Source organism: Mycetomoellerius zeteki, unplaced genomic scaffold, assembly GCF_001594055.1.
Source record: "Mycetomoellerius zeteki isolate Tzet28-1 unplaced genomic scaffold, Tzet1.0 scaffold31, whole genome shotgun sequence".
Classification (NCBI taxonomy): domain Eukaryota; kingdom Metazoa; phylum Arthropoda; class Insecta; order Hymenoptera; family Formicidae; genus Mycetomoellerius; species Mycetomoellerius zeteki.
In genome coordinates, this window is record NW_017257294.1 from 2,617,683 (window position 1) to 2,640,831 (window position 23,149).

General features: G+C 31.3%; 1 protein-coding gene across 3 annotated transcripts; it reads left to right on the plus strand.

Annotated features, from left to right (window-relative positions):
* Positions 1-9,488: 9,488 nt before the first annotated feature.
* Positions 9,489-21,997, plus strand: superdeath (Suppressor of ER stress-induced death). 3 transcript variants are annotated; one of them, XM_018451027.1, is made up of 15 exons: positions 9,489-9,726; positions 12,530-12,899; positions 14,852-15,150; positions 15,644-15,802; positions 16,212-16,511; positions 17,759-17,942; positions 18,136-18,292; positions 18,370-18,451; positions 18,626-18,809; positions 19,087-19,294; positions 19,462-19,739; positions 19,882-20,081; positions 20,279-20,590; positions 20,828-20,914; positions 21,124-21,244. In XM_018451027.1, the coding sequence occupies exons 2-15, from the start codon at positions 12,543-12,545 to the stop codon at positions 21,164-21,166; spliced, it is 2,850 nt and encodes a 949-aa protein (XP_018306529.1). In that variant the 5' UTR covers positions 9,489-9,726; positions 12,530-12,542; the 3' UTR covers positions 21,167-21,244. The 3 variants fall into 3 exon arrangements, with proteins under 3 accessions (XP_018306529.1, XP_018306527.1, XP_018306530.1); XM_018451025.1 differs by having other exon boundaries at positions 9,490-9,726; positions 20,828-20,909; positions 21,135-21,997; XM_018451028.1 differs by lacking the exon at positions 9,489-9,726 and adding an exon at positions 10,517-10,547 and having other exon boundaries at positions 20,828-20,909; positions 21,135-21,284.
* Positions 21,998-23,149: the final 1,152 nt, after the last annotated feature.

The following is a 23,149-nucleotide window of genomic DNA, read 5'->3' on the forward strand; positions in this document are numbered from 1 at the left end:
GGACGACGCGAAAATGCGATAGTTGCTGCTCAACGATCGATTGTTAACTGTCAGTTCTGCATGAATTTCGTCTTCTTGTGTGCAAACCATTGATTGATATATAATTTATGTTAAATTGAAGCGATCGCTGCTTTAATGAGTTTTTGCGAATACATTAGAATGGTTTGCCTTGCTTTTAATTGTAATTGCAGTGCGCGGCGTCCCTCGCATTTGTTGAAGTAGATGCAGCGTTCCAATGATTGTCGATGAAAGAGAAAGTTACTGTCGGGGCGTGAATTATCTACGAGAGGCGAGGACAAAATTTCGAGATAATTTGTGTCAGCGACACAACGACAAACATTCACGCCCGTGTGTGTAAGTACGAGCGGCAATATTCCGATAATGTCGATCAAGTGGCCAATACATTGAATTGTCATTCCATTTAACAGAATCAAGTTTCAAGGTAATATCACGTGATTCACATTTTCCTGATTCAATCAAGTGCGGATTAAAAGTTTTAGATGCTAATTGTAGATATTACTTTGAATGTCACGCTTATATTTATTACAATATAAATAACTCGTGCAATATTGATTATGAAAGCTATGTAAGCTGCTATAATCGTAAAAAATTATGTAATTTGCAGTTACACTGTAAAAAATAAAATGTTAATTTTAACTTACAGACGTTTAGTGGACTTTCTGAAACATGCAAAAATATTAAAATTTTTGTTAATATTTTTGTGTTAACATTTTTGTGTTAATTTTAATATTTTTGCATATCTCAGAAAGTCCACTAAACGTCTGTAAGTTAAAATTAACATTTTATTTTTTACAGTGTATAAATGTATTAAGCATATTTGATGTTTTAGATGAGTTTTGCGTTATCAGAAATGTGTTAAAAGATAAAATTCCTCGCGTTTATAAAACGCAATGATACCAAATTTTATGATTAATGATACCGTTTATCAAAACAGAATTTATTTTTGTAAATGTTCTTAAACACAGTAAACTCGTAATATAACTCAAATACCTGATGTTTCGGATAAATTGTATTGTTATCAGAGAGATGTTTTGTATTAGAAAACAAAATTCTTCGCGTAAAACAGAAATAGTATTGTAAATAGAATAACATCAGAAATGATACGATTAATGATATCACTAGAAAAAGATCTACTTCTACTTATAAACACTTAAATAGTTAAACATGATAATTCTTCTGACTGCGCGCAAGAAAAACAGGTATACTGTCGAGAAAATGCAGTGCTCGTTGAAGTTTCAGCACAGAAAACAAATGGTTTAAAAATAGATTTTTAACATACTTTAACTGCAAGATTTAACACTATGAGAAATAACTGTGTAGGATGCGCTAATTTTGTGATGATATTGCGTAGCGTCTTACCGCGCTATTGCATTAAAGTGTTACAAAGTGACATTCAACATGCGACATGTATAAATCAAAGTATTTAACGTCTTGATATCTGATGAGCAAACGTACGATCATTATTGACAATTACGTATACACATTCGAGTGCAATTATATTGTTATTCTCTTGTTATATCAACGTGACATAAATCAACGAGATGTACGAGATAGTACGATTGGAGCTTTATCCCGATAACATTCTATTAAGCGGCACCATATAACAACGTTCTTATCGGATTTCTTCTTTCTGGCGCCAGCTAAAGTGCATCCAGAATAAAGCGTAATGTGCATTACGAAAATAAAACTTTATTTTAAGACGTGTATTTAATTATCGTTTAATATTCTACTATTTTCTTATTTTTTTTTTCTAAAAATTTCGGATAGCGATTTATTTTATACGTATTTACAGAGAGATCGATTTAAATAAATCAAAAACAAAAATGTATTAATAATAAACGTAGAAAAAAAAAATTTAGTAATTTTATTTAATATAATATTAGCGCGCTTAAATATTCCTTTTAGTTTTATTCTAACTTTTTTATTTTTCTTTGCTTTAAAACAACGAGACAAATAGATTTTTTATTCGACGTTATTAAATTACGTTCACGTTATCAATAGAATTCATTCTCGTTGATGTATCAAGATAATATATTTTGTAAAAATCTGACTTTTCTCTCTCATTCGTACTATTTTTCGTCAACAATGTTAAATCAACGTTAAAAGCATTGAAAATTGATACGCGCGTTAGTATCATCTACATTTATTAACGTAAAGAGAGGAAATTGGAAAAACTGTAATAAGCATAATTTTTATCGTATGTAAAACTTTTGACTTAGACAAATCGCTCACGAAAGTGCAGAGTCGCATGCAACGCGTCGCAATTTCAAGAGGTATTTCTTCAGGCAATAAATTCTAACCGGAGTCATCAGTCTGTCCGTGCTCCATTAAGGTACTCTGCGTTCTGCGAGCACAAGGAAAGATTTAGCATGGTGGCATCGTTCGCATCGCAAGGTTCGTCACGTATGTTCGTGGGGCGTCTCTTCAGCTGTGGAATAACAATATTTTCGCGGCGCCATCCATGAACGCACAAAGATATTCCGCCGAGCGGTCGTAGCGCGAGATGGGAAGAGAGAGGCGCGGTCAAACCGGCTGCTGCGTGCCAGGAGGCGATGCGGAAGAAGAGACAGGGACGTGGTGCGGACAGAACGAAATTTCAAGCTGCTTGACGGAATGCGGGTCAGACGTTAAATGCGGTATCGGCCCGCCGGCGGATAGAATCTAGAGCGAGGCACTCTCTCTGGCGCGCGAGGCGCGTAACCCGTCGACGATAATGGAAAAGCTATGTTTACTGTAGAGATACGTATGCACAATGCATGCGCTTAAAAAATCGCGAAGATTCGGGAACGGATCTACGAGAGTACGGTTTATGGCGCTCGTCTCAAAATAAAAGCAAAACTTGAAGACAAAACAGTGGATTATTTTCATTGCGATCTCGAAGATTTTCATCATCCCACATCAGTTTTATTTAGAGTTTGTTGTATATATATATATATTTTGCGTTAGTTTCTTCAAATTACTTGGAATCACTTGACTTATGTTCAAGCGGGCAGGATTCTGGTATCCAGCTCACTGCAAGTAACGGATCCCAATGTCAATGACCGACGTAAACGCCGAGTATTGATAACGGGTCAAAGTATTTATTTTCTCTTTGAGCGCGCATTTTCTGATAACGCTGGGCATTTGCGTTGATGATATCAATGCAAATGCCGTTGAAACGATCATATCGAGATCAAAAAGACGGCAATTATCGGTTCCGGTTAGCTGCGACCAGCAAGAATTTAGATACGTAGCGTATATATCGTAATCCCTCGAATTTACGGTACTCGCGGTTAATTTGATCATATGTAAAACTTGAATCTTAGAATCAACGATTTCCATTAACAAAAATGACAAAATATTGATAATTCCAAATAATTAAAAACCCAAAGATATTTAAGAATCAATATCGAAAATAGATATACAGGGATGGAAAGTAAATAACGTCGTTACTCTTATCGTTACTTCTTATAATAACGATTTTATGTAATGAGTTATGACGTTGCAATTTTTATGATGATAACGATAATTAACTAAAAGTTGAAAAAAAGTCATTTTTGACTAACTCGTCAAACGTCGTTTATCGACAAAAATATTTGACACGTTGCAAATAATGAGTTACTTAATTTTATCAATAAACAACTCGTAGTGATGACAAGTTACACTTCAAAAGTGACGTCCCCAATCTTAGCTTTTAATTAGTTATTGTTACCGTCATAGAAAACTGCAACGTCATTGCCAAATTGTTATTATAGAAAATAACGGTAAAAGTTTTCATCCTTGGATATATAATAATAATATGTATATCTAAGTAAAATAAAAAATTTTAATCCTTATATAGATAAAATATATAACTTTTATCAAAACAGAAGATTATCAAAGATGTAATTAAATAAGATTTTCAAATCTGAAAAGAATCGCCTAAACTCTTTAATCCACATTAACTATACGAAATAAGAACACGGAGAGATGATGATACAATCCCAACGAATTGTACATAATCTTTATTCCATCTTTTTCGAATACAGTTATCAAGAGTTATAATTCTTCGCAGTACCGTTACTCAATATAAATTTTGTTCATAAATAGCGGGACGATTATCTCGCAACGGGTGGTGCAATTCCGACGCGATATTGATATAGGTAGTCGATATACTCGTACGTTGGCTCGAACAAGACGATTCGCGCCAAGATCGAGTTATCGCGAGTTATTCGCTTGAGCTGCGAAGAGGCAGCTCTCGTTATCCGATTATACGATTTATTTTACGAGTATACGCGACGGGCGGAAGTAGAACCGCAGGGGTGTGCGGCGGGATCCAAGTGGATAATGGCAGAATAGATATAGGGTGAATGCACCGGGTATGCAGTCACAGTCAATGGGCAAATATGCGTATTGCGTGTTCGGCGCCGATGGTTGGATGTTTACTTTGGACCACTGTTTTTGCGAGATTTCGCGATTTTTGCAAACGCGACATGTGCATTCATTTGCGTATATATTTGAAACAGATCTCGGCGACACGATTTGCGGTGATTATCCATGTATTTAATTGCGGTACCGCAAGAGAATCTCGTTTAAACCGCATCGTAAATGCTAGCGCAATGATATGCAACATTTATCCGGTTTATTAACAGTTTTACCCGTGACGTTGAACTCGATATGTTTTAACGAAGCAATAATCATAATCGGACAATGAGATATTTGTTATCGTTTTTACGATAACAATAATAATATGTCAAGTAATCATAAAGGATCAATTATCATTTAATTTAGCTTATTATTATATTGAAACTGTATTGAATAAGAACGCATTTATTTGTAACGTGTATAGCGAATTGTTCAGAAGCAAACATCTCGTTATTCCTTCTTGAGTTGCCTATTCGACTCGCATTTATCTATATAATTTAGCAGTTATTCAGCAAAGTGATCTGTCATTGTGATAAATAACTGACCTTCCTCATGTCAGTTTTATGATTTCGTCGCTGAATATCGACATGTTGTACACACCATGATATTTTTGTGTTCAGTAGATAGAAAAATGGATCTACTTCTTATTTTGTTTCAGGTCAGGGTCAGTGATATTAAATTGCAATTAGCGACTCTTGAGTTTAGAACAGATGGAGACACACGTAATCGTCGTATTTATGTTTTAACAGATAAAATTTGTACAGAGATACGCACGCACGTTAAAGAGAGGCAGGATATTCGGTAATAAAGGCATTTGACGAACAAGGTAATATTCTCTGTTAGAAATAAAAATAATTTTTGTTCTCAAAATTTTTTCCCAATTTCTCATTGCATTTTTTACATTATAAATTTTATATTATAATTATCCAAAGAGAATCGAAACGTGCAAATAAAAAAGACATTCTAACTACAGAGTATTAAAATTATTCCATAATTTGCGCTGTTTAACCGCACTGACTCTCATTAGTATACTTTTAGTTTAGTATAGTTTAGTATAACCTACTTTTATATTTATTTGTTATTTAGAATTTGAGAGTCCGTTTGTAATTATTATTGTAATTATTATTGTTTATACCTTAATATTTAATTATAGTGAAGATTGCCATAAGATTAGCTAAACGAAAAGATTAAAAAAAAAAATCTCTGACCTGCAACTTGCAAAAATTTTTTTTTAAATCGATTGTACTCAGAAACCTTCCATCTTTCGAAATGAAAATTTTAACTTTCAAGTATCGTCATATTATCTATTACCGAACATCCTGTAAGACTGCGGAGAGAAAACGTGAAAGGAAGCGCATCTGGGCGGAAGAAGCCTTAAGAAATTTTCGGACTCGCTAAAGAAGGGTCTATACACAGGTTTCGTATACGTTGCCACACATACACGGCACGCTCGATTACAATAGTGAATATGTCGGTGTCTCGTTCCGTAAGGACACACCACAATGAAGAGTAACCTAAGCCTCCGTTATGGCACACATGGACCATGTCTTCGTACTGTTCACGGTGTAGGATTACCCGGCATGCTCTGGGATTTTCGATTCACCCGTATTCGGATCTCAAGAGCTTCGCGGGAAAAGGAAATTTGATGTGCCAACCTGTCGGGAATTCGATCGCCGAAACACGACGGGTTGATAAGAAGAGTCTTTGCTGCTAATGGAATAACGAAGCTCGCTCGCTTCGACTTATGGCGACGCCGCGTCGTGATAAAGAACGTCGTTAAAACGACGTGAATGAAAAATGGTATTGTGCGAAGACCAATACCAAAGGCGATTTCTGTATCTTATTTCCACGATTTTAAGTGAGATATACTCCTCGTAATAATAACGACTTGCTTGAGACAGTTAAATGTAATAGGAGATATCTTTGCTTACTAAACAAAGATAAATATGCTACGAAATTGAGAATTATGTTAATTAGTTTTCGATAAATGTTTTCAAACATTTGAAAAGAGACTAATTAAACCAATTTTACGAATATCAATAAAAATTAAGAATGATGCAATAAACACGCGTAAATATGATTCTGTATTTGTTGTTCCCGCACGCGTTTGCGCGGGTGAGACACATCTTGACGAAGTTCGTAGCTTTGCGTCCGAGGTATGACACGATTGTGAAAGTGGAGTTCTGGGTTAATTCACTTTTGCACTTATATCGTCAGTGCGCGTTGGTACATGGAAGATTCAATAACGCGGGTCTCGTGTGTGACAAATCGCGCGCTACGAGCCGTCGCCGGCGTCGCTGGCGGATGACTTCAATCAATTAGGGACGCTCGTTCGCCTAATTCAATTATTCGCCTCTGGTAATTTATAGGATTATTAGGTACTTACTGAGCCGATATCCTGATCTTAATTAATCGATTTTCGATTGACGGATTAAAGGGCTCCTTTCCCGCTTCTCTGTGACGTTTATTCACGATGTCGCTTAAGGAAGACTAGCCTTAATTGCTTGACGATAAAACGATATGTATTTCGTAACAAGTGCATTTACGTCACTATGACGAAATAATTACGTTACTTTGTTTACACAAATGCACCGGTCGTTGATGATTCTACTAATGTTAATGGAATTGCTGCGGAGGAAATTATTTATACATTTTGCAGGTTATTTAAAATTACGAGATTATAAGTATAAATTAATGCGGATTAAATAAATCTTTCTTTACATTATTAACGATATGTAATAATTATACGAGAGTGAGTAAAATTCACATAAATGCGATGTAAATTTTTGATATAATATATTTCATATGAAACAAAAAATTTTTTCTGATTATTGAAACAGAAACAGTTTTTATTATTAGATATAATATAATATTGTTGATTAGGTATAGAAGATTTAAATGTTTTACTTATTAAATTATTTACAAATATATAATGTAAAGTCTAATTGGAAATATTGAAATTGTTTTTTCTTGAAATTCATTTTACAACATAATTTCACAACATAAACGTAAATCTGTTTAGAGATTCTTTTAATGATTTTATAATATATTAGTGTATTATTTAAATACTATAAATTTCAGAACTTTATGATTCTTTTTACCATTCTGCTTTTGTTTATTAGATCTTTTTCCTTTTATTTCTATTTAACGTTTATTTAAATAAAATAGTAGATATTTGCTGCATAATTAATTCTGTAAACAATATTTTGTGGTCTTTTTTTACTTGTAATAAAAGTTTAGTTTGTCAAAGTTGAGAGAAGCTACGTTAGATAACATGCTGTGTACATCTTTCTTGAGTTTCATATTCCGCATTTGTGTGTTAAATGAAAGATTTGTCAGATGTCGCACAACGTATAATGTTTACACCAACTGAAGAAACGTTTATGTGATTTGACTTATTTTAATAGCTTCTCTATCGTTGATGATTCTTATTGCAAATATCGCATTACGTAGTTGTTATTTAGAAATATTTATTAGAGGGTTAAAATAAATTATATAATTATAAAGAAATCATGTTTTATACTTCGAAACTTCATAAAATACAGAGTGTTAAACGAGTTCGAATAAAATAGTTGAAATTATTTTTTATTCAAAATGAAACATACTTGAAGTCTAATTAAATATGTACTGTGTTTAAGAATGTATAAATCATGGAATTTTTAGTCAAAATAAAAATTAATAGAAATAAAACAGTTATATGTAAATTTTTTACACAATTTCTTTACACAAACATTATGCTTGACATTAAATTAATTAAATGCTCAAAAGTAATTAATTAAAAATCGTGGTGGAATAAATTGGATTTTAACAACTTATTTATAAAATATCCCGAAAAAAGATTGTATAAACTATATCACTATGTATAACACGCTTTTTATTATACGTGATGTGCATAATTAATTGTATGTGCGCCGCACTTATCGTGTTAACACGGTGTAAATTCTTTTGTGACGATTCTTTATAGTAAACGGCTACTAAGTAGGTTCAAATTATTATTTGAAATAATATTATTTTTTCAAGGTAAACAACTTTTTGCTTTATCATCTCTCTCTCTCTCTTTCGACGATTGATTAATCGTTGTGAATTTTGCGAACTCTGTACGCATTGAATGGTTCAATAAGCTCTGTAATAAATTTCTGAATTATTGTTTGATTCTGTAAATAAAATTCTATTGAATTAAAATATAATTAAGAACAATATAACAAATTTTTTTAAATATCGGATGTACCACGTGTCGCATCAACATATTGGTCAATGTAGAGTTATTTTATAAATGTAATACCCTTTCTATTGATCGATAGATTATATTTTATAAATGAAATGCCTGCTAGTGAAGGCATTACATTTATAAAATAGCCGACATATAATGACCAATACGTTAATGCAACACGCGGTACATAGTTCTTGGAGCATCTTCGTTCATGTGTTATGTCCACACGCATATACACATGTACATTGTAATTTATTTAACGATTTTCTGGTAAAGTCATCAGAAAATCGTGCTGTATTATATAAATATGTGATTCCTAATTAATTGTCCATAAAAATTAGCAGTTCCGGTTTTTTTTGCAATTTTGTAACTTTTGTAAACTTTTCATTAGCAATTTTGACGTCGATAATAATTCCAAAAATTTATGTGTTTGCGAGATATAAAAATTACTTCTTTTTTTTTTAAAGATGATTATATGATGTATGAGTCCTATAGAATAAGCTGTAATATTATAACGTAAGAACTAATCGAGTCTTGGATATTTATAAAATAATTAAACATTAAACAATTAATGGCAATTGTAAAGAAATATTCTCTTTAAAAAATAGAAAATAACATCGAATTAAGTATATAATAATTAATAAGAAGAATTGACTTTGAATTTGATCGAAGAATTCAGGTTAAGAACAAGGTACAGTGAACTCGGGACATACTGGATTTGGAATGTATGCATGCTTGAAAGAGAGAAAGAGAGAAAGAAAGAGAGACATGCCTTCTCCTGGATTACGATCGTCGTTGCGACAAACCGGACACCGCTCGTACGGTATCCCGCGATTTGGAAGGTATGTACGTGATCCATCTGGCAGGTGGAAGGACACCGTACGTGGCTGATACAACGATCGCGGCAATGATCAGGAAACCTGGATGACCAGGAGAGGAAGCGACGAAGCTGTATTGCGCCCTGTTCCTTGGCAGTTGCGCGCGAACCATCGAGCGGAGCGGAGCGCTTTCGTTGCCGATAGTAATCCTGTTTCCCCAGATCGGTGCTCGATGGTACAAAGTGACGTGGAATAGAAGATCAAATAGCCACGAGTTCGAGAGATACCTATCGTGTGAGTTCAGCGTTTGGTTTCAAGAGAAAACAAAGTTCGCAATATTGATCGACTTTAGCGGCGTACGATCTGCCGGAGAACTTAGAACTTGTCTTTTAGTTTGCGTTGATATACACATAATGATCTCACGATAATCTTGATGTTATTGGAATTGTGTGTATAAATTTGTAACGTCATTATTTACGCAAACATATACGTAAATCATTGAACCATCCAAGACTATAGATAGTGAGACTATAGATAGTGTTTTCTATATTCTGATGCCGATTTGAACTCAGGTGTCATTTTTGTCATTTTTATCAAAATTATTCCATTCTATAAGAAAAAGAATGTAATTAAATATAAGAATTAAATAATATATTAGATTTATTCCATGGTTACTAAATTTCCGTATGTTCCTTAAGAAGGCAGAAAAAGGTGTTCTTTGAATATAAATATATGAATACATAGTATCTTTTAAAATATCTTTTAAATAACCTTGAATAACCTTGAGTAATAGAGCATCGTAATGAGAGGATGTGAATAGTCAGAGAAATATATATATGATAAAAAGTCGTTTTCTTAAGCAAGAATCTTTTGTAATCCGCAGCAATAGTGGGACCTGAATGTCCAGGAAATCTGCAATCAACTTTCCTGTCCTAGGAGTATAAACGCGATAGATAAATCTTATTATTAGCAGCACGAGGTGCGGGCATGATGCGATATTGTGTCGAAGGAGACTGCAATGCCATCGCAGACTCCTGAATACTTAACAACTTATTTACGACGTGAAATCGACGCTGATTGCTTCGCAAACGTTTGCGGAAACACAGGTGCAACAAGTATGATAATTTACCGACAAAATGTAAATGGAAAACGTGTCTAAATAGAACAGTGATAATATCGGAATGATAAATGAATGGTATTAAAAGTGATTCTTTAAAATCATTTTGAATCTATATTGATATCACGTCATGATAACTTTTATTCTGCTTGGGTGGACACACATGCATTTAATTTGTGATGTTAAATGTTTGCTGTGCTCTCAGAGCAGCGTTTATTCATTTAATAAATAAATACAATTTAGGCAGCGCACGCTGTAAAAGTATATATAGTTTATCTCGCGTAATTAAAATAAATACGTCAACATTGTTTTTAAATAATTAAATTTTATGCAACATTGTACGATACATTTCTTTTACTTTTTTTTTTAGCATAAGTTTTATCAAATATTTTATAGGAAAATTGTACCAATTTTAATACGTCTATATGGTTGATTCGCACAAAAATCATGTTTAATTCAAATTACATGTCGCGATCAATGCACGTAGGATTGTGTTGTAAGATTATTTCGCGATAAATCGTCGGTGCAAGAACCTTACATTAATTCAAGCATGGTATTCGCGTTTCCTTGACACGCTCACTCGAACCGTTTGAAACGTGAAATTACTTTCAATGATCGGTTGCCTTCACCCGATTTACGCTGGATAAAAAGCGATATAATGATCTTATCAAAATTGTCGTTTTTGTTTTAACGTGCTTGACTGACAGTTTTGCCAATTAGAAACTAGAAATATTGCACAATTGTGCAAGATTCAAACGACTATATGCATATTTGTATAAAATTTCTATTTAAAATGTTAGATAAGGGTCTTTCTAGCTGATTTCATTTTTCTTGTATCTATTTCATAAATATTTCTAAACATTTATCTATTTTTTAAATATTTTCAAACAAATACGTATATACAATGTGTCTTTTTATATATAAAGTAAAATGGATATTTATATAATTAATAAAAACTTATACTTATTCTTTTGTAATACAAGAAAAATATTGAAACATGTTTGTGTAACACTTTATGTGAATGTTTTTTTGTAAGCTGTTGAAAATATATTACAGATTTTTAAGAAACGGGTAAAAAAGTAGTTAAAATTCAATTAAATATGTTCCCTTTTGCATCGTTAAGCAAAAATATGGCTAGGCATATCGGTTTAACAGTAATCGTACCGCTAGAGATGTATCGCTTTACCTTTGCAAATGTTTTGACCGACTTTTGCATGCTACTTTATTGTGAAAGATTCTAAATGTCTGTATTCGAGTACCTTTCTTTTCTTTACTTTTCTATTTTTCATGTCTTCATGTCTACAGACGTAGGAATGTTTCCATTTCACGTTTGCAGCATAGGAAATAACAGACATACAAGTGTAGGTTTGTTCATATACAATAGATTTAAAGTGACTGAAAAAATTTCCATGTTACTATCACTTTTAGCTTCTATACTTACACTTTTACATACACACATACTACTTATATAATCATCAATTAAAGCGCATGACCTTCTGCAATAGTAATTATGATGACGCTATACTTGATTCTAATAACAAAATGTCATCAATTTTATACACAAATTTTACATTTTGCGGAAACGTTACAATTTTTATTTTAATAATAGAAATTTTTACAAATTCGGAGGCGATTCTCTTTTACAATTTTGAAAAAACTATTAGATCTTTCAATTTGAGTATGGCAATAAAAAACAATGTCATAATATTACGAAATAAGATTACAAAAGTAAAGATTTTAAAAAATCATAGTGAGAATTGGTAGCATAATTGCATTATAGGATTTATTAAAATTATTAATGCAGGTATATAACAATAAATATAAATGCGATGAAATTAAGTAAGAATCAAATAAATTGATGACGTAAGAGAGTAAAGAAAAATTATATTAATTCATTTATAAACTATACTAAACAATAATTTAGCATAAATTAAAAAGGGTGAAATTAAAAAGTCAGCATGTATGTCTTTTTCTTTTCAGGCTCACGCATGATATGACTCAGTCTCGTGAGGTTCTAGCGATGATGGACGCACACACAACTACATTCGGACGTAAAAAAGGTTGCGCGATTTCTCGATGTAACGCCTTCCTCCTGGGAGCATTTTTTCTAATCAGCTTGGTCGTCACTGGTTTGTTGGTGTATCACTTTGCACCTTGTCTCGAGGAAAAACAAGTTCAGCCATGCACGGACTCTGCTGGCGATTCGCTCTTGTCGACAGGAAGGAGTTTTTCGATGACACCAACAAAGAAAAAAATTGATGTCAGATTACCAAAAGCTATCGTGCCTGATATGTATGAATTATGGCTGATACCTTTTATATGGGAGGGTAACTTCACCTTTCACGGCGAGGTAATACTTTATTCTGTTATATTTATATATTTATGTATAATTATATATTTTGTAACAAATGAAAACAATTTTTTGTTTATGAACGAATTTTTTTAGTAATCGCATTCTATTATATCTTTTAATTTTTTTTTCTTAAGAGAGAAATAATTTTAAACTATACATGCACTGTTTAACTGTTTTACACTTGTTATCTTATCGGATCTAACACAAATATAACTTTTTATAGAATTTGCAGATTAACACATTCTGTAGCATAAAAAATTACGTACAAGTTTAAACAAAAAGGTCATTGAAGTTCGAAAACGGTGACAGATATGGCAAAATGCCAAAACTATTTAAATTTCTCTCGATAAGAGAAAGGTTCCATGCGTTCTCAAAACTATCTATCATCATTATCGAGGAAACAATCTGAACGTCTAGACTTGTACATAATTTTTTTTCTAAAAGAATGTATTTTCTTGTTATAGATTATTTTATTGTTATTTTATCATTTATTTTATGACTTTCACTTATTATTATACATTATTTAATTATTATTTATTATTATATGTTATTAATTTGTTATTTTATCATTTAGACATTTATTTAATTAAATACATTAACACAATATTTTATGTTTGTCTATTGATTGTTATATTTAATGTGAAGTGTTATTAACTATTTATCGAAATATGTTTTCCTTTTTCTGATATTAAGAAACTTTTTTACGATTTCAAATTATTGGCAAATAAAACCGGTTTGACTACGTTATGAATGCCTACTTTCTATTGAGAATTAAAAGTGTAATTCTTTTATGTACTTAATTCGCAATTCTATACGTAAGCTGTTACTGCCGCATTATTATGAAGAGAGACGCGCCTAGCGATTGACGCAACCGTTCGCTTTCATATGTGGGATTCACGAGAAATAGGCTTCGGCAGATTACGTGCGTTCTGATCTCAACTCTTTGCCAAGTTTCATTTTCGTTCTTTTGCTTTCTTCGAGTTCTGTTTGTTCTGACTTGCAAAGATTGTTCGAATTGCTATACAAAGAGGATATTTAAATAAATATCTTGTAGAAAAATGAATGTATTTTCGGTCAAAGCGAATCTTAGTGCTTAAATAATTTAAAGAGTGAATTTATCATATTATTTTACATATTCAACTCTGCAAATCGAGCGCCGAAATCATTTTTGGTCCTAAAACACAAACATAAATGGAAAATAGTATTATTACATATTATAATACGAGATAATACTAAAGTATTAAATCGACAAACAATAAATAATTTTGATGCTAATAAGCATTTTAGAAGGATAATAATTTGATGCTAATCTAAGCATCTTAAGAACTGTAAATAATTTAATTTATTGCGAAAAATATTGCCTTAGCCGGGATTCGAATCTAGATCTCTCGTATTCCAGGCGTCCTCATTCGACCACCGAGGCTTTGGCAATATTTGTCGCAAAAACCATTAACTAATGAAAGAGTCGTTTTTCGAAACGTGTTCAAACAGTCATATTTCCTATTAGATCGACGAGAATAAATCAGTTAAGAGAAATAAACCTATTTTCGGTGCTCGATTTGCAGAATTGAGTATGTAAAATCACTCTGAAATATTTAAGCACTAAAATCCATTTTGACTAAAAATATAGGTTTATTTCTCTTAATTGATTTATTCTTGTCGGTCTAATATGAATTATAATTGTGAATATTTTATAGACTAAAGAGAATGCTACGGTCGTGGTTAAATTTAACAAAATTTTATATTTTTCGAGGATTCTATGTACAATTTTAAAATAAGGGTGTTATAAGATAATTCGAGCGTTATAAGATAATTAGAACATATGAGAATTTCATATATAATTAAAAATAGAGTATTAAAGTTTAGTAGCATTTGAAATTACATTAAACATAGTATTAATTTACCGTATAAAGATTGCTTTATAAATACAGAAATAATGGTTTGTTTAGGTGAAAATTTTAATAAACGTGACACTGGATACGAACAATGTTACGTTGCACGCTGTCGATATGAACATTGATGAGGACTTTACGACTGTCAGGGAGTACTCGATTAAGAGCAACAAGACCAAGCTAATAGGGATCGCGGAGCAGAGAAACGACACCGACAGGCAATTTCACGTGATTAGAACATCGAACACATTGAAGAAAGACAAGCAATACGTCGTGCATCTCAAGTTCATTGGCCATCTGAACGACTATCTGCAGGGTTTCTACAGGAGTTCGTATACGGTCGGCAATCAGACGAGGTAAACGATGTCGCAATGAAACTTTGTAGCCTGTGTAAATTGAAACTTATTCTTTCGTGCTTTAATTGATTTAATTAAATGTACTATTTAATCTAAACTCTAATAGAAAGCTGTGTTTTATTTATTGTTAAATTCATTAATCTAAAATCTCTCTCTCTCTCTCTCTCTAAAGAAAAAGAAACTTTAATTTACAAAACATTATTTAGATAAGAAAGCATAGTAATACCATATTGTAGATAAATATGAACGTCGAAAGACAAATTTAAAATCATTTCTTTAAGAAAAAGAGGTAAGAATGACAATTATTTTATTAAATCCTTTGATTTCTAATTTCGTCGCATACTCGGTCTTATCATCGTAAAGTGTTTTGATTAGAGAGCGAGTGATTATCCTTTGTACAGTCTTGCTGCGGTCGCATGTTTGGCTTACGTACAGGCTTAAACAAGGATTCCTGTCGACTGTTTGCCAAAGGTATCTGGTTTCTGCATTATAGATGGATTGCTACGACTCAGTTTCAACCGACGGATGCGCGCCGTGCTTTCCCATGTTTCGATGAACCGGCTTTGAAAGCCAAGTTTCAAATCAACATAGCGCGTCCTAAGAACATGACATCTATTTCAAATATGCCTAGAAAAGGGAAACCGATACCAGTGTGAGTAATTATATATTATACATTTGCGTTGGCACCATTGCATCGTTTTGTAAATCTAGTTCATATTTTATGAAGAATTTTCGCGATTGAAATTTATGATTTAACTGTATTTCTTTTTATAATTTAAATTTTTGTTTAGCGCAAAGTGTTTGAAACGTCAAATTTAATTTAATTAAAGTGATAGTTATCTAAGTATTTTATGAAGTTTATAAAAAGTCTAATATATATCATATTTTAGCATTGACAAAGTTTACAAATTTAAAAATATTGTTTTTACTTTTAAATAACAATTAAAAACAATGAAAAATAATTTATAATATATTTAACACAGATTTCGACTTCAGAACATTTATTTTAAAAAGAATTGCACAATTTTAAGAAGCTTCCTTTTTTATCTTTTAATAATCAGGTCCGGTTTAGACTCGTACGTATGGGATTGTTACGATCGTTCGGTACCAATGTCTACGTACTTGGTGGCCTTCATAGTTTCTGACTTTGATGCAAAGACATCGGAAGATGGTACCTTTAAAGTTTGGGCGCGCCACGATGCTATTAATCAATCACAATATAGCTTGAATATTGGACCGAAAATACTCAAATTCTACGAGGATTACTTCAAGATCAAATTCCCTTTGCCAAAGATGGATATGGTCGCGCTGCCTGACTTCTCCGCCGGCGCCATGGAGAATTGGGGATTGATAACATATAGGTAAGTATCATGCACGCAGTGAGGATTAATAATTACATTTGCTTCATTACTGTATTAAATATAAGAACATTATCGATTCTATTTCGCAATATTAAATATGTTTCACACTATACAGTTATGCATCTGCATAAACATTGCATATATATATATAGAGATATGTATTGTATACATATATATATTTTAAATGATGTGCGTTCTATGGTTGTTAGTGCAACATTAAGAATGTATCGGACTATACGCTAGATACGAGAAATAATAAGTCATCACTATTTGAATACACTGCAATAGTATCGCTCGCGTTAACTCTGTCCACAATTTTCTAATAATTTGTGTATTATCAGATAGATGAAAGTAATTTAAATTGTCACTTTATTAAACGCGCTTAAGTATATGCTTATTTTTAAATATACAATATATTTTTAAATACAATATTTATATTTAATATTTGATATTTGAGAAGATAATATGAAGATAATATCTACTGATGGATAATGGCAAACAGCTCCATCATTTTTTCTAACGAGTTAATATTTTTTGAAGAGAGATTTTTTTAAAGAAATATACAGTATACAATTTTCTTGGCTGTGTAAACATATCTATTTAGTAGTAAAATTTTTATCTTGATTACTATTTCATTTTTATTTTAATAACAACACGGTGATATTGCAACCGAGGGCGTAAAAATATTAAACGGGTCGCGTGATATATAAACGTCACGTACATACATGTTTGTGCCGCTACCAAGTTCGCGGGCACTAGTTTTATCCGAAATGTTTACAGCGACAAATTTTCGATTAAAATTACTCAGAAACTAAAACCATAACAAAAAATCCAACAATATTTTTCTTATACTTATACTCTTTTTACATTTTTAATCTATTTAATAAAATTACTGCGGGACGGCTGTTTCTTTGCAAATAGATTTATCATAATATTGTACAAAAACCACTAATGTATATACCTTCGCTCATGATTAATTTAAACATTAAAGCAACTTTTATCGAATCTATTTTGCCAGTTATGGATTTAAATTAAGTTTAGAGAAGAAATTTATATATAAATAATTTTTTATTTTCAAAGCAAAATATTATTAAAGACACGGTATTTGGTCAGAATTATAAAATTTCTTTGAGGTAGCTGATATTTATATATCATTATATATAGCAACATTGGTTGATACGTGAAAGGTACATACTAATGATTGTATAAGAAATGGGAATAATTAATTTGCTGTTACATCAATTTAGAGAGACAGCGATGTTATATCAAGAAGGCATATCGACCAGTGGTTGCAAGCAGCGGGTAGCCGTCGTGGTATCTCATGAGCTCGCGCATCAGTGGTTTGGAAACTTAGTGACTCCAAGTTGGTGGACGGATCTTTGGTTGAACGAGGGTTTCGCCAGTTATATGGAGTACATTGGCATGGATGCGGTAAGCCTTTTAATCAAGACGGAATTAAATATCGTATGTAATGTCAAAATTACTATTATATATAATATGACATTTCGTTGGTAAATTGACGATAAAAAATTTGATTTAGAAAAAGTTGAACATATTATATTTTATATGTATATTATATTATAATGTGTATAATACGTTTTTTACATCCTTGAAACATATACAGGTGGAACCGACCTGGAAAGCGCTGGAACAATTCGTTGTTCACGATCTTCAAAATGTTTTCGGTTTAGACGCTTTGGAATCTTCCCATCCTATATCCATTGAAGTCGGTCATCCAGATGAAATCAGTGAAATCTTTGACAAGATTTCTTATGGAAAAGGTACTTATCGATTTACGTGAATTATGACGATTCTAAAGAGAAATTAATATAACTATATCTATGTTAAAATTACTCAGGTGCTTCCATAATAAGAATGATGGACCATTTCCTCACGACAGAAGTTTTTAAGAAGGGTTTAAGTAATTATTTAAATGGAAAGTAAGTAAAGATTAATTAATTGATATCTTAAACTTCTGCTTAATTTTATATATAAAGCAATTTAGAATCAATAATGATTAACATTTCTACGTAATTATAACTATAAGTAAAAATTTTTAAATAAATTTTAATATAATGCAAAAATAATTAATTGTATTTTTGTATATCTAACAGAGCTTATCAAAGTGCCGAGCAAAATGATTTGTGGTCCGCTTTGACCAAACAAGCTCACAAAGACAAGGTACTTGACTCAAGTGTAACCGTTAAAGAAATAATGGATACTTGGACTCTGCAAACCGGTTTTCCTTTAATTACTGTCACACGAAACTACGACAACGGTAGTATTACACTGACACAGGTATATGTCAACAATTACAATTTAAGTAATAATTAAATAAAATATGATTTATTATAAATAAAAATTTAATAAATAAAAACCAGTGTGTGTTTGTTTCGTAGTCATTTTCTATTTGTTACGTCTTCTATTACACACAGATATTTAAAAAATTATAAAATATATAATATTACATTATAGCGGATAATATTACATTATAGCGGATAATTATTTGATTAACGAATTACTTATGCTTTAAGCGATTTATAATTGCCTTATACGCGTTAACTATTTCTCGTAGGAACGCTTTTTGCTTCGTAATAGCGGCACGATGGTCACATCTGAAGCGGAACCATTATGGTGGGTACCTATCACTTATACGAGCGAGAAGCAATTAAACTTCAATAACACTCAACCTACAAAATGGATGAAAGCGGAACGCTCGATCATCCTTAACGATTTGAATGTAAGCCCATCTGAGTGGATACTTTTCAACGTTCAAGAAACTGGTAATTATATCTGATGAAATATCCACGATGAAAGAAATATAATATATTTCTCTGTGATAAAAATAAAATATTTTTATAATAAATTTATTTATTATTTTCCTTTGTTATGAAAATATAAATTATTAGATAATATATTATATTTATACAATATTATATTTATAAAACAGAGTACTATAGAGTGACTTATGATAGAGCAAATTGGCAGATGATAATCAAACAATTAAATAAGGAAAATTTCAAAGATATCTCGACGATTAATCGAGCGCAGTTGATTGATGACGCTCTTAATTTAGCTAGAGCAAGCAAGCTCGACTACACTATCGCTTTTGATGTTACATCTTACTTAGCCCACGAAATCGAGTACTTGCCTTGGAATGCAGCTCTCAATGCCATGGATTATCTCAATGATATGTTAATCAAGACACAAGGTTACGACAAATTCAGAGTATGTATTATTAAATTACAGTATCAATGATAGATATTGAATAGAGATTGTAAGAAATATATATCAGTACATATTAGTGTACCATGATGTTAATATGAAATATAAATAATAATTTATTATTTTAATTTTTAATATTTTTTAGTTATACGTATTAAAATTGCTCGACAATGTGTATAAGCAAGTCGGCTTTATTGACAAAGTGGGAGACCCTCAATTAACAGTCTTTACTCGAATTGACGTTCTAAGTTGGGCGTGTAATTTTAATCATGAGGATTGCATTATGAATGCCGTGCAACAATTCAAGAATTGGCGTAACACTCCTAATCCGGACATTAACAATCCGTAAATATTATACCATTTAAGACTAGATTATTTATGCATTGCACTGTTGCATTTTTTGATGCATAAAATGGTTACAATAATCAAGATGCACGTTTAGGACATATTAATCTTTATGTTCTAAATTCGTCGTTACTTTTAGAGAATTTTAATAAAGTTATTTATATATATCTTAACTATATTATAAATTTTGTATTTAGGATTTCGCCGAATTTGAGACGCGTGGTTTATTGTACGGCCATTCGAGTGGGTGGACAAAGCGAGTGGGAATTCGCTTGGCAGCGATACCTAGGGACCAACGTAGGATCAGAGAAGGATCTGCTTTTGCAGGCATTAGCTTGTACAAGAGAGATATGGCTGTTGAATCGATATTTAGATTGGGCTGTGACGGAAAATTCGGGAATTAGAAAACAGGATGCTACCCGAGTTTTCGGATCGGTTGCCCACAACATTGTCGGGCAACCGCTCACATTTGATTACTTCAGAAACAAATGGACGCACCTTAGGGAATAGTAAGCTGTCAATCTTTTATTCTTATATCCATAAGTTTATATATTCTGTATTTATATGTTTCTATCACAGGAAGTTTCCATACAAATAGGAAACATTATTAATTAAAAATTTCAATTAAGAAACATCAAAGATTTTTTATTATTGGTTATGATTTTTATTGCTAATGGGTTTTTGTCTTGGATAAAATTATATTTTATTTGTGAAAGTTTGATATGATAATATTTTATTATTTCCAGTTTTGGAACGTCGTTATCAACTGTTAATACTATCGTTAAGTCAGCAACAAGAGGAATAAGTACAAAATACGAAATGAAAGACGTAAGTTGAGAAGTGATATATTTGGGAAATGATCTAAAACAAACTTAAAAACAATTTAAGTAAAAAACAAATGAGAAAACGCACAAATGTTAATATAATTATTTTCTTAAATTTAATATAATTCGATAAATAAATGAACATATATCATTTTCACAAGAATGTCGTGTTACTCTTTCAGAAAAATAATTCTGCAATGTGTTAACTTTTTTCGTGTTATTGTTTTAGCTGATAGAATTTGCAAAGGAGCACCTGGATGAACTTGGTACTGCAACGCGAACCATACAACAAGCGATAGAGCGAGCGGAATCCAACATACGATGGCTCGACAATTATCATGCGACAATTCGCGATTGGTTACAGAGAAACACCGCATAATCATCGATATTGAAAATTATTCGAATCTCCCTCACGATATCGAATCGTGAGTGCAACATAGATGGGTTGTTCGATTTTTCGCCGAATTCATCGTAGCGTGAAAGTGGCGCGCGAAAAATCTTTATATGATAAATGGGGCACTAAACTATAAATGGAGCACGAGGAAATTGCAAAATAGTCTACCGTTGAATCGTACAAAAGTATTATGTGTTTTTGTATGTATTTGTAAATATACAGCCAGCATTAATGCGATATTTATAATACAGAGCGAAATATAATGCTCACAGCGTTTCGTGTTCACATTCCTGATTATTTCGCCAGAGATTACGGAGTATATTTTAAATATGGGAAAAGTGATAACGTTATTAATCCTTTTATAATAGATTTTCGATTACAATTGCTGCGCATATTACTCTAAGTCTGAAGAACTTACTATGAATCCACTAGATACCAAAGGAGTAGGAAAGAGAATTCATGTTCGAAGTAAACGAATATTATTGGAGGTAGCGACTTGTCGTAAAATTCTCATTGTCAGTTCTAAAGTTGTACGTTTTCTTGGTAAATTAAATATTGCTAGAAATCAGTTTATAGTTATACCATTATAGATAATTGTCTATTAGATCAAAATAATTAGTAACTAATGATTGATACAAATACTCATGTATAATTACTAGGAGTCGAATTTTCAACAACTGTTATAAAATATTAAATATGATACATGTTGAAAATAACTAGATATTTTTAATCGCTCATCAATAAAGACAATAAAGATATTTATAATGTATAATGTGGCAAATATATTATACATACAAAAGTTTTTTTGCTTAAAATTTAAATATTGTCTATAGCATAAGTTAGTGCTTCACATGTACTTAGAATATTAAAGAATTCTCTATTCTTAATACATGAATATCCGCTATATAATTAATTGCTGACAATGCGATAAGATTTAATTATTTATTAAAGATTTGCAGTGCGGCTATTATGTGACAGTCTATATTTTATAACACTAGGAATTTAGAAAATATATAATACTGCTTTATTTTGAAAATATTGATACGTCGTATAGATATAATAAAATATCATATAGATTTTTTTATAAACTTCGTCATATACCTATTTCAGTCTTTATTAATAGAGAAACAAAGATATGCTTTTTTAATATTAATTCTTAAAACTTTCAAATAAATTTTTTAAACTAAGTTAGTGTGAAGAAAGAATGATTCTTTAATTATACTAATTTTTTTGAATAGCTATACAATAAAATCAATATAGCTATTTATAATATATACAGTCTGTTAATATAAAACAGTGTGTGTCATTATTTATATTATGGTCCTACTTTACGGTAAGTATAAACGTCACATATAAAATGATTTTGTAAGTATTGTTTAAAAATTGATGTATTTGGATAATTATTAAAAATTGAGATAAATGTGAATGTAATAATAAAAAGTAAAAATTAGATAATAGGATGAATTAAATCTTTTAATAAAACGGATATTACATTATTATTTATATTTCATTTATATTTTATTCCCATTTATATTATTTTTTATTTTTTAATATTTTACTATGTCATTTTACTCATTTATTGTTAAAGATCGATTAAAAGTACAGCTTTTTGCATTAAGTATAGCGAAAGCGTTGCATAAAAAATAGAATTCATTGTTCTTAGCTCTTAAAAGGAAGCAAATTATTACATAAAAGAACACAGATATCATAAAAAATATGATCATAAAAAATGTTTTTTACTGCATGATACGAAATTAAAGAGTAATCTTTCTTATGAAATATTAAATTATTTAGTAGAACGTTGAGATTTTAATATCAACATAATGTATGAGCTACAAACTTAATTTAAT